The sequence below is a fragment of the Pteropus alecto genome, unplaced genomic scaffold (genome assembly GCF_000325575.1).
Source record: "Pteropus alecto unplaced genomic scaffold, ASM32557v1 scaffold53, whole genome shotgun sequence".
Lineage (NCBI taxonomy): Eukaryota > Metazoa > Chordata > Mammalia > Chiroptera > Pteropodidae > Pteropus > Pteropus alecto.
Genome location: NW_006434366.1, coordinates 1,789,820 through 1,809,255, shown reverse-complemented (window position 1 = coordinate 1,809,255; position 19,436 = coordinate 1,789,820). Strand labels below are relative to the sequence as shown.

Genomic DNA, 19,436 nt, shown 5'->3' with positions numbered 1-19,436 from the left:
ATTTTTTACCTGAGCTACTAGAACTGAATTGCCATTTATAAAGATGGGGAAGGCCAAGACGGGGGACAGGGTGTAAGAGTCTATATTGCACACGTTGAGTTTGGGATTCATATTGAACATCCAAGTGAAGATGTTAGGTAGTGGATATCTGAGTCTGGAGCACTGGGAAAAGGTCTGGCTACAAATATAAATGTGAGTCATCAGTATAAAGATGGTATTTAAAGCCACAAAGTTGGACAAAAACAAGGATGTGAGAAGCCTGAGGGTTGAGCCTAGGGTGCTTCAAGTTTCAGAAGTCAGAGGGTATCTGCCTATTGCACAATACATAATCCAATTTCTATTAGAAGAGGATATGGGCCTTCCACTAGACTTCTGTCCATATATGTGCATCACTCTATGAGTATCTCTTTTCCTAACATTATATTAAAATATAACTGACATTTTTCTTTACATATACTGCTCTACAACTTGCTTGTTTTTATTTAGTGTATACTAACTTTTAAGTTCAATACAAATACATTCATTTTTAACAGATATTATGTGTTTATGCTAAACATAACGAATATTTCTCAAGAAAATGAATTAACGTATGTATACACATAGAGTACACTGTTAGGCACTGGATTATACAGAGATAAACGAAACAAGTGCTTATCTCCATGGAAGAGATAAGCAGGGGAAAAGAGCTAAATTATAAACAACGAAAGTAACTGAAGGTAACCTACATGGTGATCTGATAACAAATAACCAGGGGACCTACTTCTGTCAGACTGCTAGGGAAAGCCTCTCAGATGAAGCAACATTTAAGTAGAGACCAAAGGGTGAGAAGGAGTCAGAAAGTGAAGAGCCAGGGGCTGAACATTTCTGGTAGAAGCATCAGCAAGAGCAAAGAGCCCAAGTAGAAACAGCTCAGTGCCTTGGCAAATGGGCTAGCAGAACAGAGATGCAGGCAAGGATCATGGTCGGGATGGCATTTATTCTAAATGCAACGGGAACCAATGAAAGGCTGACCACTGAAGGGACATTATGATCCCACATGCGTTTTAAAAAGGTCATGGTTCCTGTTGTGCAGAGAGAAGAACAAAGGGAAAAGGAAATAAAAATGCCACGCACATCCCGTTTCCTTCTTTTTTCTCTTTATCTAGGCCAGTCTTATATAGTTTTTCCCCTAAGAATCAAATCAGTAAGAAGAGATGGAGAGGAATTGAGGGACTCAAGCTATATTATGATGACAGAAATAAAAGGGCTAATTAAAAGGTTATATATGTAGAGAATAAAGAAGAAAAATTACAGATCATTTTAAAGGGACTGGAAGAAAAAGTTTCTTAGAGGGCATTAAGATTTTTTTCTTTTTAACTTTATCAAATAATACAATGTAATGAAGACTTTTTGGTTGTTCCTGTCCTCTACAATTACCAACGATGGTGCACACTCTTATACTGATATCTTAGTGACCTAGGATTGGCACATCTATGCCATAAAGTCTTAAAAGTGGAACCGCTTTGTAGAAGGGTAGGCACATTTAACAGATTGATAGAGATTGCCAAATTGCACTCCAAAATGGTTACAGCTACATCAAGATCAAACACTAGGTATTATCACTCGTTTTAGTTTTATCAATCTGGTAAATAAACGTCCTGTCTCCTCTTAATTTGTATTTATTTCTATGTATAGTTGAACATGCTTCCATATGTTTATATGTTTATACTTAAGTATAATATATAGTCCCAGACTTCCAAGTAGTCTCTCACTTTGAGAAAGGAAAGGTTACACAGGAGAAGTGATTAAAAAGCAATAAAAAAAATTACCTGCTCCCTAATGAGTCGTAAAGGCAGTGAATGCTGCAGGTCTTGAAAGTTGGATATGAATGAGGCCAGTTCAGGAAGGATGGTCAGGGAGAGAAAGTAGAGAACATTTAAAAGATAGAAAGATTGCGAGAAGGTAGGAGCATAATAGGAAGGAAGTGTTCTGACCTAGAGAAACTGGGCAGAGTCTCAGTGTCAGGCATTGCCTTGTCAGAACCAACTTGGTGCAGCAGTTAGCCCTTTATTCTGTTAAGTACTGTTGAGCCTCCTGTTTGCAAGACAGTGTGCAGGCTGTTGAGACCATATGCAGTGTCCATTAACAGCAGTAGTTAGTTTTGGGTGTTGATGTCAATATACATATCTTTATAAGGAATTTATTTTAATACTATTGCTAAAGTTACCAAAAATGTGAAGGGCAACCAAAATTTCGCACATATAGCTCACGGAAGGCAGTTGTATATAAGTCAGGACTGAGAAGTGGGTGTGTGAAGATATCAAGCCTGAAATTTAATTTAAACATTGCCGACTACATAAGAGTAGTCATCCCAAGTATGAATAGTTAAAAAAGGGTTTTAGCACGGCTTTTAATACCTCCTTCACTTGGAGATAAAATTTCTTCTTTCTTCCATCCTCAAGAGAGTCCTGTGTTTTCTGGCCTTTGGTGATGGTACCATTTTGCCTTTTATTCTCTGAGAGTGAGTGGACTCCAGGAGATACTGGGCTGGTTATCCAGTAGACCAGGAGCTCACCCCTTATATCTCAGGCAGCTAACTGGCAATGTGGCCTGGAAGAGGTGGACTCTGGCTGGCGTCTGCGTTGCCCAGGGACCTTCAGCCAGTTTTGCCACGCTCACGTTCGTACACAGACTCACAAATGTTGATGCCCACACTGTCAGCTTGCTTCATGTTTCCACGTTTTGTTATTGTCGCAGTTTAGAAATGCGAGTGTGATTTAGCTTTTTATTTTGCATTATAGCGGTCCTTTTTTTTTTTTTCTTTAAACAAACACAGCTCCATGTTTAAAGAAGGATTGTATAGCAGAATGATTTTAAAGTTCCTGGAAAAATTTTGGCCAGAACTAAAAGCAGTGCTAACGAACAGCTGTTGATGGTATTCTATCCTCCAACGGCAAGGTGCTTATGCAAGAATTTCATTACAAAGGCAGTCTGCCTTTACCACTCTTTAGGGAGCAGGTAACTTTATTGCTCTTGTATCACCTCTCCTGTGTAACCTGTCCTTCCTCCGAGTGCGCGACTACTTGGAAATCTGGGACCATGTTTTATACTTAAGTGCATTCCCCACCCTCCATCCTATCCCTTCCCCGCAACTGCAAAACACAGACATCAAGGGAGTAGACTCTATAAATAACGGCTGATCACAAATCCGTTCTTGCCACAGACCTAACAGTCGCTTTGCAGCCAGAGGCCCAGTCACCCTCTTTGCTTCACAGAGTCCTAATGATCACGCCCTCCACGCCCCCAACCAGATTCCGGGCCCCAGCTCCTGGGTAACTTGGCCTCTGCCTTTGCAGCGCACAGTAAACCGAACGAAGCTATGGAAATGATGAACAGCACCCGGTGCGCCAGTGACATTTCAGAGCCTTACTGGTGAGGCCTGTGCCTCTTCATTAAATATTAAGTAAGCTTTGTAAGTGGCACTGATTAAACTGCTAGAAAAATTCCATACCTGAATCTGTTTAAAGAGACAAAAACTAATAGCAGTCACTCCTCTGCCAGACTGTGATAACTTAGGTTCTTTATTTCACAGGTCAGAAGTCACTTAAGTCAGATGACTTTTCCAAATGAATTTAATCACATGAAGGAACACATTTCTCCTACTGAAAATATTTTTTTAAAGTGACAATAACAGTTGTGCACATCAACAGAGAATGCTATATTAAAAATGCTAAAGACAATCCAAACCCTTTTTGCTGTTTCAGGAATATAGTTATTTATCTCCTATAGAATGCCTGATTTTTTACAATATAACTAAGACACTATCATAATTCAATTTAAGAAAATCATGATATATGTATGTTTGATAAAACGTCAAATTTTTTGTTGTGTCCTCATCCTCCTTTTTATGCTGCACAGTAACAGGTAACATTCACTGATCACTTAGAGTGCGCCAGACACTAGACTAAGTGCTCCTTCCACATGTTATCTGAGCCCTCACACCAGGCCTAGGAGGTCACACTTTCTCTGTGGGTGACTGTGGGCCCTTCCATGGCTCTAACCATCACTGACTGACGACTGCATAACCTGGTTCTCCAATTCCATTCTCCCTCTGGAAATACACACCCACATTTCCAACTGTTTATGGACATCTCTGGATGTCCAAAAATAAACTCATCTTCCACTTCCCCACTTTATTCCTCATCTTCAAACATATACACACTTGTTCCTCAGTCGGCTCCCTTATGTTTTAAAGCTTAGCTAAAGCGACTACTGTCCACTGGACTTCTCAGGCAAGGGCTAGAGCAGGTTTGAAATCTTACCTCAATCACTCAATAGCTGTGTGACAAGGGCAAAGTATTGAATTTCTCCCCTTCGGAGTTTCCTTTACTGAAAAACTAAGGTTATTAAAAATACCTATCTCACAGGGTGATTGTGAGGAATAAGAGAGAATATACTAAAGTGCGTATAACATTTTCTAATACATAATAACTGCTTAATAAATTCACATGTAAAATATTTTATTGAAATTTTTTTTGATTTTCCTTTTCCCTTCACAACCACATAGAGGAAGTTGCTGCATCTCACTAATTTTATTTCTCAAACTTTTCTTGTGTGCTCCCTCTGCACCCTCTGCCACTCCCCTGGCTCAGGCTCGCACTATTTCTCATCTTTTCAGGTCCCCCAGCGTTGCCACTCCACGCCACTCTATCGTTAACGCTACAAAAGAAGATATAATTATAGCCTTTCACTGATTAAAAAATTTTGTGGCTCTCCACAGCCTTAAGAAATACAAAGCAACTTCATAACGTGGTACCAATAGCCAGTTCTAGTCATGTATTATACAGACCTATCACCAAGACTCCGTGGCTGGGGCAGCACAGGTTAGATTCTGAAAGGCCCGGTCAACAATGATAAGGATTTGGTTGTTTATTCTAAGTTATGGGAAGCCATTAAAGGAGTTTAGGTCGCACAATGGCATGATCAAATTCAATGTTTAAAAAGCTATTTTGAAAAAAAAAAGCAATTTTGGCTATAGTGTGAAGAACAGAATATAGAAGCCTAAAAATGGAAGTATAGGTTCTACTGCAGTTGTACTGGTGAGATACAATGGATTAGGATGGAAACAACAGAGGCGAAGAGATGAAAAAAACATTTAGTAGTAAAAAATACAGAGAATGAGATGATGAGTTCATATGGACTTCTCATGTGCACAAATAAGATGGAAAGACCAAGCCGGAAGAACAGAGGAGGCTGGGAGTCTTGCTTAGAAAGTGCCAGGCTCGAGGCGCCTTGAGACAATCTAAGAGAGATAAGTAGGAAAATTTTCATTTCCAGTTATTTCAGGCTGAGTTATTTAAATATTCTTGCTGAAAATATCTAAAATTACTGCATACTATATTTCAAAAACCCAGTTTCTTTAAAATATCAAAGAGCCAACAATATGGTAAGAAATTATTAAGCCAAATTTTGAAAGCAAGCAAAAAACCCAGAGAAAGAAACTAAGCAACCTACAGTGCTTTTTTCCTAAGGCAAAACTACGGCTCTGACAGCCTCTTTGGGTGGGCTACGGGGACAGACAGGAGCGCTCTCCCAAGTGAAAAGTCTAATACGAAGTACTCCCACATTGAACTAAGACCTCCAAGGGCTACACTCTGGATATAGGGCAACTAGAAGTAAATCACATTACCCCCACAGGACTGAGGAGATGGTCTACTGCCAAAGAGGGAGGGAGTAGGAAGCCTTTTCTCTAAAGGTTGTAACTACTACTGCAGTACTTTTTTGTGAATTTGATGCTCAATGTGTATCACTAGTGTGGTCTAGGAAACCTCAATTTCAGTTTTGTTGAAAGTAGTTTCAGACCATCACCCCTATATGTGGCAAAGTAAAGGAAAATTCTCACTAGAGCAGCGGTCCCCAACCTTTTTGGCACCAGAGACCAATGCTCCTATGAGAATCTAATGCCTGATGATCTGAGGTGGAGCTGAGGTGGTGATGCCAGCGCTGGGGAGCAGCTGCGAATACAGATGAAGCTTCGCTCTCTGACCTGCCGCTCACCTCCTGCTGTGCGGCCCGGTTCCTAACAGGCCACAGACCAGTAGGTTGGGGTCCCCTGCTCTGGAGGAAGGCTCTTTTATCCTAGGCCTCGAAACATTTCCACAAAAAAAAATTTCAAATAATGAGCAATATATCCAGATACCCAAGCATCTGAGGTACCAGTAGAACACCAAACATCAGAAACAGACTTCAAAGACTTGAGTTACTGGAATTATCAGACAGATTATAAAACATCTATCTTATTATCTTAGAGGTGGCAAGTAGGCGGTTGTATATGAGTCTGAATGTCAGGAAAGAAGTCAAGGCCAGATACGTATCTGGTAGACACTGACAAAAAAACAGACACTGAAGCTGTGGGTGTGATTTAGGAAGAGGATGAGAAGAAAAGGGGTATAGGACTGAACCTGAAGACTCCAACATTTAAAGCCACTTAAGTTCCTAGAACTACTTGGGATCCAGAACCTACCCCAAAGTCTCAACCTTTTTGAGACCTGAGAATTTTAGATTTTACTGGGTTCCTGTGTAATAACCTTTCATTACTTAAAATAATAACTGAAATTACTTTTAAAAATTACCATAATTAATGTAATTAACAGCACTTTGCAAATCAGTACTCTTTAAACTATGGATTGTATTCCATTAGGAAGTCATAAAATCTATTTAGAGGGTTGGAATCAGCAACTATTTTAAAATGCCAAGACATAATAGATTTATCACACAATACTTATTTCAGTATATCTATGGATATGTCTGCATATATATACATTTATACATACACATATACATTTACATATGTGGACTGGGCTGCAATGTAAAATGTATTCCTTACTATGAATTGCATGCAAAAAAAAATTTAAGTCACTGTTGTAAACCGTAAAGTATTAGCAATCAAAGGTGACCTTGAACAGGTTGTCTAACCTTTTTGTGCCTCAGTATCCTCCTCCATAAAATACAATAAGTCTCACAGACTGCTGTAATGATTAAATTAGATCAGATAATATATGGTAATTTTAAAATATAGCTACCAACTACCTTTATTATTAAACTTAATTAGAAAAGATCAAGGGTGATACATTTCTAGGATATATTCTTTATTTTTATGAATAAATTTCTAAATATTAATCAATATAAAAAGAAATACTTGTTAGATTCAATATATGTGTATTCAACAGCATAAAATCAATATTGTGATAAAGAGGCTGTAAAGAATCAAAATAATTAAGGATGCACACATCCCTTGTCATGTGATCCTTATATGAGGTAATCACAAAGATAAGAAGCACTCTTTGTTAAAACATTAAATGACTGAAAAAGATGAAACAGCGGGACATACAGAATAGACTGGAGCTTGGAGAATGTTGCCTAGAGAATGGACAGAGTTAGTATGTGGTTGCTAGGCAATGAGTTTCCAGGCTCCAGCAACTTATGATTGCAGCAGTGTGCCGCTACTATAGACGACACTTTTCCCACAAAGCAAAGCACTGGGCCTGAACAACTTTAGAATCCTTTTGTAACACCCTTTCTTGTACAATATCAGCCTGAGCTTAGACTGACGACATACAAAGTTCTACATAAATGTAATTTCACCTGTCCCTCTAATATTTTAATGCCACTTTTAAAATATAAAACATGGGAGATGTAAGACATAAAGAACAGAAAAGATGAAATACTATTATTTGCGACAACACGGATGGATCTCGAGATCATCATACTAAGCGAAGTCAGTCAGAAAAAGTTGACAACTATATGATTTCACTTATATGTGGGATAAGAAACTGAAAGCAACAAATGAACCAGATGAAAACTCATAGACACACAACAGTTTAGTGGTTACCAGAGGGAAAGGGCAGGGGACGCAGATGAGAGTAAAGGGGGTCAGATATATGCTGACAGATGGAATTTAACTTTGGGTGGTGAACACTGCAATATACGTATGATATATACTGAACTGTACACTTAACACCTATGTAATTTTATTAAACAATGTCACCCCAATAAATTTAATTTAAAAAAGAATAGATTTAGTACAATGTCAAGAAAGAAAATCCAAAATAATGATTATTTGAAACATTCAAAAAGGCAATATAAGCTGTAATAGGTTTAGTGTAAAATCTCAAGATATTTTAGTAAGAATGGGAGCCAGCCTAACATAGACTGTACTAAAATCATGTCATTGTGTAACTCAGTAGGGAGAGAGTGAGGTATATGTGTGAATCTGTCACAGTTGCATATTAGACATGGCATTAATAGTAGCCAAACTCATCTTCACAACTGAATATGGAATTTGTCATTCCTAGAGATATATATCACAGACAAACTCAGACAAACATGATTAAAAGAGTTTATAAGGAGAAATGAATAAACATCACATATTTGGGTTTTATTTTAATTATAATTCCATACTTACATAATTTTTAATAAAGATTTTTTAAATAACAGTTTTAGGTTCACAGCAAAATTAAGAGGAAGGTGCAGAGATTTCCCATGCACTTCCTACCCCCAGAGATGCACAGACTCCCCCATTATCGAATCCCTCGCCAGAGTGGTATATCTGTTACAACTGATGGACCTGTGTTTACATATTATCATCATCTAAATCCATAGTTTACATCAGGGTTCACTCTTGATGTTGTACATTCTATGGGTCTGAACTTATGTGTAATGCCATGTAATCACCATTATTACAGTATCACAGAGTGGTTTCCCTGCTCTAAAATTCTGTGCTCTGCCTGTTAATCCCTCCCACCCCCACTACCCCTGACAACCACTGATCTCTTTACTGTCTCTATAGTTTTGCCTTTTCCAGGTTGTTGTATAGTTAAAATCACTCAGTATATATAGCCTTTTCAGGTTGGCTTCTTCCATTTATGCACTTAAAGTTTTTCATGTTTTTTTCATGGCTCAATAGCTCATTTCTTTTTAGCACAGAATAATATTCCAATGTCTAGATGTACCAGAGTTTATTAATCCTTCACCGATTGAAGAACATATTGGTTGTTTCCAAGTTGTGACAATTATGAATAAAGCTGCTATAAGCATCCCTGTGCAGGTTGTTGTGTGGACATAGTTTTCAACTTGCATAGTTTTTTTCTTTATCAGTTTATCCATCTATCTCTTCCACTACTTTTTAAATCCTCTAGAGTAAAGATTGTAGGCCCTTTATCATTTTATTCCCCAGTCCTAACAAGGAGGGTCTGGGCACATGGTAGGTTCTCAATAAATACTGAGTGAACACGACAGAGACAACACTACTCAAGGTAAGTATGTCGCTGGGAAGTAGGAACTCAAGAGTTCAGACTCCAAATATCTGGGGACTGGGGAGTGACAACATGTAGAGTAGATAGATATTTAATAAAGGTAAGCACAAGATGGACTGCACAGGGAACAAAAACATGCTACAATGGCGCAGGACAAAAAAAGTTATTAGAAAAATCTTAGCAAAAATAAAAATAAAAATATTGAAGAAGGGCCATGCGGCTATGTTATGGGAACAATACATTCCTGGTGTTTTAAAATGAATTTAGAATATTCTGTTTCAGTGGCTCTGAAAATATATTCAAAACTGCTGACCTTTGGTATGACAGAGGTCTCTAAATTCAATAACCTTTACAAATTTATTGCGGTGACATTGGTTAATAAAATTATACAGGTTTCAAGCATATAATTCAATAATACATCATCGGTATATTGCATTGTGTGTTTACCACCCAAAGTCAGATCTCCTTCTGTCAGCATATATTTGACCCCCTTTACCCTCATCTACGCCACTCCCCGCCCGTAAGCACTAAACTGTTGTGTCTATGAGTTTTTATCAATAGCCTCTTTTAATCATTTCTATATGTTCTGAAGACCCAGCACAATGCCTGGCACATCATAGTAGGTGCTTAATAAATATTTGTTGAACTGCTATAGATAAAGCTGTCATTTTAAATGAGTACAACAATGTATACCAGTATCAAAGCCCATGACTATGATAAAGCTGTACAATCAGAACCAAGTAAAGATCTCTCTGATACCCCTGTTAAAAATCACCAGATCTTTCATCTATTAAACAGAAAACAAAATATTAATATTTAATATTAGTGAGGTTGTGGGGAAAAAATAAGATTCATCTGCTATATTAGCAAGACTATAAATAGAAAAATATTGTTGAAAAAAAATTCCTCAACAAATTACTTAAAAGGACAATTGGAGATAAAATTGAAAACTAGTATACGAAGATGTTTGCTAAGGGCTTTTAAGAGTAATTAAAAGTTAAGAGTATATGTCTACTACAGTAAAAATTAATATACATCCATATGATGACATATGACTGTTCAGTTTAAAATTATTAGTGATTAAAAAACAAAATTCACATTTAAGATTTTAAAAATAACAAGGCTTGGAAATATTCTGACAACTTAGGAGTACAAAAGTGAAAAAGAAAAAGTCTCATACAAAATATACAATGCAATTCTCTTTACATCCATATTTAAGACCTGTACATTTATGCGTACATATATGTACATACTGCATATGTGTGTATGTTATGTGTAGAGAGACAGATAGATGGATACTTAGCTAGTTTAGTTATTTTGTCTGACACTCAGTGGACTCCTTCAATGTGAAGTTTTATAGCACAGGAATTCTTTTTTCTATTATTTCTAGCAATCTATTTCACTTTTATTTCCTACTAAACAGAAACTGGCTCCCCAACGTGTCTTCCGTATTTTCTAACAATTCTCTTATAATTTCCATCCATATTTGTGTTTTATGTTGCAAGTGATTTCCTTTTGGAAAAATTTTCATTATAAATTTAATTACTTTACTAGCTATAAAATATTCAGATTATCTGTTTTGTCTTAGGTGAGTTTTGGCAATTTGTGTTTTTCAAGGATTTGTTCTATTCATCTAAACTCATTTATGTGTATAAAGTTGTTTACAGTATTCCCTTATTATCCAATTGATGTCTGTGGTATCTACAATGATATCTCTTTATTCCTAATATATTGGTAATTACAATAAGACTTCGAATAACGTTTTGTTCAACATCGTTTCATTATAACATTGCTGAGATGCCATAGGAACTTAATTCTTTATATCAATTACTCTAAGGTAAAATTGGTTCCATCATAAATATATCTTTCCTCTTACAGCTGCAGAACCTATCAACATCATTAAGTGAGGACATACTATACTACTTTCTCTGTCAGTCTTGCCAGAGGTTTATCAATTTTATTAGTATTTTCAAAAAATGGCTTTTCGTTCGATTGATTTTTCTCTATTGTTTTTCTAATTAAGTTCTGCTTTTTTCATTATGCTTGCTCATTTTTTCCTTTTAGATTCTTGAAACAAAAGCTGAAACACACTTAATGCTATAAATGTCCCTCTCAACACAGCTTTAGCTACATCCCACAAATTTTAATGTTATATTTTCATTTACATTCATTTCAAAATATTTTTATTTCTCTTGAGACTTACTCTTTGATCCATGGATTATTCAGTGTGTTGTTTAATTTCTAAGTGCTTCAATATTTTCCTGTTGTCTATGTTACTGATTTCTAATTTGTTTCCATTATGATCAGAATGTTCTCTGACATAAATTACAAATTTGTTAAGAGTTTTTTTACAACCTAAGATATTGTCCGTCTTGGGGAATGTTCCGTGTATGCTTGAAAACAATCTGTACTCTGATATTATTGGGTGGAGTATTCTAAATATTTCAGTTAAATCCTGGTGACTGATGGCGTTGTTCAGTTCTCTATCCTTGATGACTTTTGGCTAGCGGTTATATCAATTACTGAGAGAACGGGTTATAAACTCGAAGTGTAATAGTCGATTTCTCTCATTCTTCCATTCAGTCCTTTTAGGTTTTACTTCATTTATTTTGCAGCTCTGTTTTTGGTGCATACATAAGACTGCTATGTCTTCTTGGTGAATTGACCTTTTTATCACTTTGTAATGTTCCTTTGTCCCTGGTAGTTTTCTTATTCTGACATAATTTTTTTTCTTATAGTAGTATAACATGCTTAATTTTATTTATATTTATTTAAGAAATAATTCATAATTAATAATATTTTAAATATAGCCATTCCAGCTTTCTTTTGATTAGTGTTTGTATGGTATATATTTTTCTATCTTTTAACATCCTTGTGTCATTACATATGAAGTGAGTTTATTACAGACAGCATATAGTTAAGTCTTTTTTATCAATTCTGTGCATGTTAGGATTTAAGTCTAAAAAAAACCCAGTGGCTTTTTTTATAGTTCTATAGGCTACCTGAACACTTTTAGTATTCCATTTTGATTTATTTAGAGTTATTATTATATTGCTTTGTATAATATTTTTAATGATTGCTCTATAGATTACAATATACACATATACTTATAGTCTACGAGTATCAACATTTTACCACTTGGAAGTGAAACACAGATATTTAATCACAATCTATGGCCCTTTCCTTATTTCAGTTTTCAAAATATAACCTCTATATACATTGAGAACCATATCAATATTATAATTTTTGCTTTGTATCATTCAACACAATTTTAAAAACTAAAAAGAATTTATTTATCCCTTTCACTGCTTTCTTCATTCCTAATTTTCTAAGTGGCCCATCAAATTGTGTCTGATGAACTTCCTTTATAGTCACTATTTTAGAACCAATCTACTGGCAACAATATTCCTTAGCTTTCTTTTGTCTGAAAATGTGTTTATTTTTCCTTCATTCCTGAAGTATATTTTTCCTGGATACACAAATCTGAAGTAACATAAATCTTTTTATCTTTCGGTAATTGAAAAATGTTGGGCCACTTCCTTCTGTCTTCCATAGTCTCTGATAAGAAATCTGCTGTCATTCAAACTGCCATTTCCCTAATAGTACTCAGTTTCCCTTTCAAGATTTTCTTTGGCTTTAATTTTCAGTTTAACTATAATGTTTCTGAGTATGGATTCTTTAGGTTTATCCTGCTTGGAGTTCACTCACCTTCTTGAATCTGTAGGATTATATCTTTTGCCAAATTTGAGGAGATTTAAGCCATTATTTTTTCAAAAAATTTGTACCTACGTATTCTGTCTTTTTAATACAATGATGCCTCGAATGTTAGATCTTTTGTGACTGTCCCACAGGTCTCTGAGGCTATGTTCACTTTTTCAATTTTCTTTCTATTATTCAGATTGGATAATTTTTACTGATCCATCTTCAAGTTTACTAGTTCTTTCCTCTGTCCTTTCCATTCTGATATTAAGCCTATACAGTAAATTTTAAATTTTGGTTACTGCATTTTTCAATTCTAAAATTTTCATTTGATTCTTTGTATTCTCTACTTCTTCGCTACAGTTTTGTTTCCATTTGTTTCAAGAGTATTTGAAATAGCTCACTGGAGCAATTTTGCAAAAACCGCTTTAAAATCTTTGCTGATGACTCCAACATCTACATCGTTTCAAAGTTAGCATCTATTGACTATCTTTTCTCATTAGAGTTGAGATTGTCCTGATTTTTCATATGACAAGTAATTCTGGGCTGAATGCTGGACATTTTAAGTATTACACTATGACACTCTGATTCCTATTTAAAGATTCTATTTCAGCAGGTGGTCAACCTGTTTAGATTCAGAATGCAATCCCAGGCTCACTTTTGCGGGCTGTGATTAAAATGTCAATCTAGTTTATAAAATCTCTCCAGTGTTCTTCTGGTTTTCCTCATTTGTCTGTTACTAGATGACAGAACTCCACTCCACTTTATCTTCAGCATGTACTTGGGTGGGGAGAAGCCCTGCCTCATTGCAGCAGGGCAAGGATGGAAACAGAGTTCTGTCCATAGGATGTACTAGAGAGGGGCCCTGCCTCATTAATGATGGGAGGCACAGGGAGGGAAAGTCAGATCCTGTCCACAGGCTCAGAAGGGGAGGATGTCATCTTATTACTTCAGGGGGAGTGGAAATCAAGAGTTCTAACCACAAGCTCCTTTGCTGTAAGGAAAGGACGCTTCTTCTTTACTTTAGTGCAGAGGAGGAAGTCAAAAGTTTTGCCCACAGAACTCTGCAAGCTAAGGGCCCACCTTGTTAATGCTGGATAGTCGTGAAAGCCAGCGTCCCACCCACAGGCTCTGCTGGAGAGAGGTGCCGCCACGTAATTGCTGGTGGAGCAAAAGTCAGAGTCCTCCCTACAGGCTCTGCTGAGGAAGGGTATTGCTTCATTATTGGAGGGGAGGGGAAGATGTCAGAGTTCAACCCACAGGATCCATTGGAGAGGCAAATCTTGTGACGGCAGGTCTGCGGGGAAGGGTGTGTGTGTAAGACAGAGCTCTGGCTGTGGATTCTGCTCTGTAGTGCCTGTTGGGGTGGAAAGGGAGCATGCGGCTTTTATTGTGACATTCTCCTAGAGAGCAGGCAGGATAGGTTAAAAGGGCCATCCTTTGGTTAAAGAGAATAGGCTTTTCTTGGTGCTATGTTTTGTCTGCACTCGTTAGCATTTCCAGGTTGTAAGCGTCTCTAGAACCTAGGCCAGGATATATGGGAAGCAAGAAAAAAACAACAGTCAGGGAACTCACTCAATCCTTGAATCTCAAGGTCCCTAGCCGGTTCACCTTCTTTTCTCTAATTTTCATAGTTTTCTGGTAGGTGATTTATAGGTTTTGTCTAGGGGTTTTGTTGTGATTAGTAGGGAGAAAACCGAATGTGTTTACTCCATCTTGCTTGGAACCCAAACCCTGTCACTTGTTTTTAGTCTAGATTTTGTGTGTCCTATTACTCTCTACCCTCTAAATGTCCAAATGATATAAACTGGGTTTTTATTAATCTTTTTATTAACCGTTGGCCTAGGAGAAAGTGTCATGTATGACATATCCTTGAAGCTCAGGAGCTATAAGAAACTGTTGGTACAACTTCTTGGCTTTTACCTACCATTAGGTTCACAATGTAACTCTCAAATTTGTCCATTCATTCAGTAAACACCTGTTTCATGAAAGCTTCTGGGGGTACAGCGATGAGTAAGACAGCTAAAATCTCTGGTGTTATGGACCTTACATTTTACTGAGATAAGTGGAGGCACTGCAGGCATATGAATAAGGTATTCTCTTCAGGCTGGACAAAACTCAGTCTACTATGTTTCAGTTAATATTAGGAACATACCTTTTAAAAACTGCAAATATTGAGAAATGTAAAAATTTGCAATTGGCATAGGTAATTTTTTCACTTGGTACAATGAAATTTTAATGATCTAATAAACTAGTTATCAACTACTTACCACATAGAGTTGTTTCCACAGACTGGCCCATTCTTGTAGAGTTGCTGTAACCTCCGTCACAATAGAATCTTCTAGTGGAACCACAGTTTCATACTGCCTAGAACCACAACAAACAACCACATTATCTCTGATAAAGTACCAGAATACTATCTACTGCCCTTTCCAACATGTATAATTCAAATTTCAAATCCATGCAAATATAAAGAGAGGTATAGCTAATTGATTAAAGACCCTTTACAGTAATAAAATGCAATAGTGTAACAGTACTGAATTAACAGAAAAACATTTGGGTTTTGCTATATATATATATATATATCTCCTCAATTTCACTTTTAGAAATATACACTGGCTTTAAGACAGACATTTTTAAAACACTGTTTTAAGCCTTTTTTCTTTAAGGAAAGGTGAAAGCACTGTTCAAGACTTGCTTAATTTTTTAAATTATCTGTGTCCTTTAACATATACCAGTAATACAAATTAGTTCTTGGCATAAAAGATCTAATGGGAATAGGTTGAGGGGGAACCCAGACACTGGATTTTGAATAGTTTCATAAGCTCTCTTTTACACTGGTGTTGAATTTTCTTAAAAACTAGTGTTAGTCAAGGAATTCTGGGTCTGCTAGAGGATTTCTGATCCTGGAAACAGAAATGTACTGAGTTTCTCTCATCTTACCTCATAAGTAGCACTATGTTACCAGTCTCTGTGCTAATTGCCAACGATTGATCAGTGAACAAAACTGGACAGGGTCCCTATTTCCAGAGAGCTCTTGTTCTGGATAGGGAATCGGACAGATAAATAATCACAACATATACGAACAGTCATGAATCTAAGAAGGAAATTAAAATGCACAATCAGAGATTTTAGATGGAAACATGATTTAAGAAGAGAGGATCAGCAAACTCTTCTCTGAAGAAGTGGTGAGGCACAAAAGATGCAGAAGGGTCGAGACAGGAAAACTATATAGGGAGAGAGGGGATCAGGTGTAGTGTCACCAGCAAAGGAAATAGGAGATGAGAAGTCGTTGAGGAGAAAAAGAATTTAACATACTGAAGAAGTTAATGAAGGCCAGTATGGCTGAGGCAAGCTCTCACAGGGCCTTTTCAAATGATACTGGAGATTCTAGATCTTGACATAAGTAAAATCAATGAGAAGTTATTGAAAGGTGGGGCATGAGTTGATAATGTTTTTACAATGTCTATGCAAGTTTTGAAGGACAATGAAATATTTTCTGAGACTAAATATTTTATATACTGATTGATATGACTGGAACTCATATTCTGATTTGTGAGCCAAAGAGAACATCATCCACTCAGAAATAGCAAAGGAAAGTGTATTTCACAATATTATCATTAAGTATCATTTCTTTACACCAGAAGATAGTTGACAAACTACCACTGTGTTGAAAGATAACTCAATGCATTAATATCGAGCATCAATGAACATATGTTAGTTGATTATGTTTTATGGCTTTACTGTTTTGTGTGATTTATTCCAGCAGATAAAAAGAATCACCTTGGAATGATGCCAGAGAATTATCTATACTCATCAAATTGATAAGACAATTAAAATAAAAGCTTTCATCAAGAGCTTGCTAAGGAGTAGAATGTGACACACTTTTTCCGTGTGTCACTAGCATCCAAGGTACTGATTCTCAGATTCGACTTTAATTTCAAGTACTATTATAATAGTTTTTAAATAAATGATTTAATTTACTTTAACTTTTTGAAGTAAGTCATATTGAACTTTCTAACAGATGAAGAAGAGTAAGCCAATGATAAATGCCAGCTCTGAGAAGGAAGAAGTCTTATTATTGACCCATTATACAAAACTGAACTGAATGAGAAGACACCCTTTATTTCTTCAAGCTACTGGATGACTGGGTATAAATGGAATTTCTGTGGTTATTTCTATATACTATGTCTTAAGAGTGCTTAAGAGATAATTAGGAGATTTACAGAAATAATCAGGGAGATCACCATCTTAATAACAAAATGTAACATAAATCACAAACAGGTGCCGTGTGACATCAACTGTAAGTTCTAGTGTTGTTCTGAAGGAGAAAGTTCACTGTAAACTGTTGATCAGATAAAGCTTCATGAAGAAAGTGAAGTTTCTAAAGGAAAGTTGGGTATGAAAGGCAAGGAGCGGAGAGAGAGCCCTGTGGGCTCTAATATGCTATGAAAAGAAATGAAGAGAAAATAATGAGCAAGGCATATGAAAGAGGATTCATGCTGGGGACACGGGGGGACTGTGTCTGAAAAGGCAGAACAGTGTTGTCAGTGAGAGCGTAAGAGATTTAAACTTGATTCTATGGAAAAAGACACGGGGGAGTGCTGTGTTTCAGTAGGATTGATACAGAAATGATATGTAGGATAAACCGGAATAAAATTTCTGGAAAGTTTCATCTATTAGGTCTTCGGCTACTTTACTCATTAAGATAGATGGGAAATTTACAGTGTTTCTATTTTAAAATTCTAAGACTTCAGACTTACCTCGATTAATACTAACACAAGTCTAAACTAATACTGACTTATTTTTCTTAGGTTGTAACACAAAAGCAATATCCTGATAATTCTATAAATTCATATATAGTGTTATTTCCAAACGCACTGATCTATAGGTAAGAAGAATCGAGTCAGAACACTAGGAAAAGGCATTAAATAAAGTAAAATAGTAAGCAGATTTCCAAAGGAATTCTAGGTTCATATAGAGTAAAGAGTTATTAAGAAATGAAATTTGGTAGTGAAAAGAGAGGACCCTTTAATTCAGTGGATATTACACTGAAACGTAGCTGAGAGCATGAACTAAAGAATAAACTAATGTAGCCTCTCAGTTCCTATTTTCCCTACTTCCTAGTCATGCTACTTTGGTAAAGGTTCTTGAAACTCTCAAAGCCTTGCCTATCTCATATGAAATAAGCAGATAATCTCATCTGTCAATCTGGGATTCCAACATACGATGTGATGAGTGTAAAGTATCAAATACAATGCCTAGTGTATACAATATTTAATAAATGGTAGCTATTGTTGACTCTTAATATTTTAATTTTCATTAATTATGAATTACCAAAGTACATGTAGAATAAAATGATATCAAAATGAGTCAGATTTTATATTGTACGTTAAAATATATTTTACAAAGACTTCTTGTGAAAATAGTGTTCTAAGTTCATGCTTTGGCCTATCTCCTCACCTCCCAATCTAGAGCAGGGAAAATACAAAACAGAAAACCAATAACATTTCTGAACTCCAAAAGAAAATAAACATCTCAATAGAATGGCAATTGGTCAGGAAAAAAAGAGCCGTGAACCAGGGTGAAACCACAGGCCTTCTAGAAGGCTCTGGAGTCACAAGCTAGCGGTGACAACTAGGGGCTTAGATGCAGAGGGAGAACAGGAACAAAAAGTGCTCCAAATGAGAAGCGGCCCAAGGCAAGGGTCATACTTGCAGCTCCCGAAAAGAAAGCCAACGTGAAGCACAGCAAAAACTGCTACTGAGCCTCACTTGAAACTATGGCTTTTAGCAAGCTCTACAGCTAAACAGTTGGGCCTACAGCAATCCCCTCCTCCCCTCAGCCAGAGGTCAGGCTCTGCCACAGGCCCGATCTCACTGTGGGGAAGGAGATCTAAAATGCTGTTGTAGGACTCGGTTCTATACTGGGGCACTGGGAGCACGCAGAGGTAACCGCATAAGCACCAGACAGATGTACTCGGAGGGAGAGAAGGAGGAGAAAACAATCTCCCACTTCTAAAGCAAAATTCTAAAACACATGAACAATCTAATGTTCAAAGGCTTAAAAATAATATTAAAAAATCCTTTTCAAGATTTTATAAAAGTCTAATAAACATTTTTAAATATTTATGATACTTAGAGAAATGAACTTATTTTTAAAAAAGGAAAAGTATGAAACAAACAATAAAACTACAGCCAATTGATATGCAAAAGAACCAACTAGGAATTTTGCAAATTAAAAAATGGTCAACAAAATGTCCATCAACTGCTGAAAGGAATAATAAAACATGTTATATTCACACAATAAAATATTAGTCAACTTTTAAAAGGAATGAAATTTGGATACATCCTACAACATGAGTGAGCTCTGAAAACACTATGCTAACAAGTGAAATAAGCCAGACACAAAATGACAGATATTGCACGATTCCATTTATATGAG

At 36.4% G+C, this 19,436-nt stretch overlaps 1 protein-coding gene across 1 annotated transcript in view; it reads right to left on the bottom strand.

The window, feature by feature from the left end:
- The window catches only part of DOCK3 (dedicator of cytokinesis 3), a 259,284-nt gene that overhangs the window by 195,781 nt on the left and 44,067 nt on the right, over positions 1-19,436 (bottom strand). Inside the window, exon 4 of the mRNA XM_025044832.1 lies at positions 15,263-15,359. Coding sequence (XP_024900600.1) covers positions 15,263-15,359 — 97 coding nt within the window. The remainder of the gene's footprint in view (positions 1-15,262; positions 15,360-19,436) is intronic.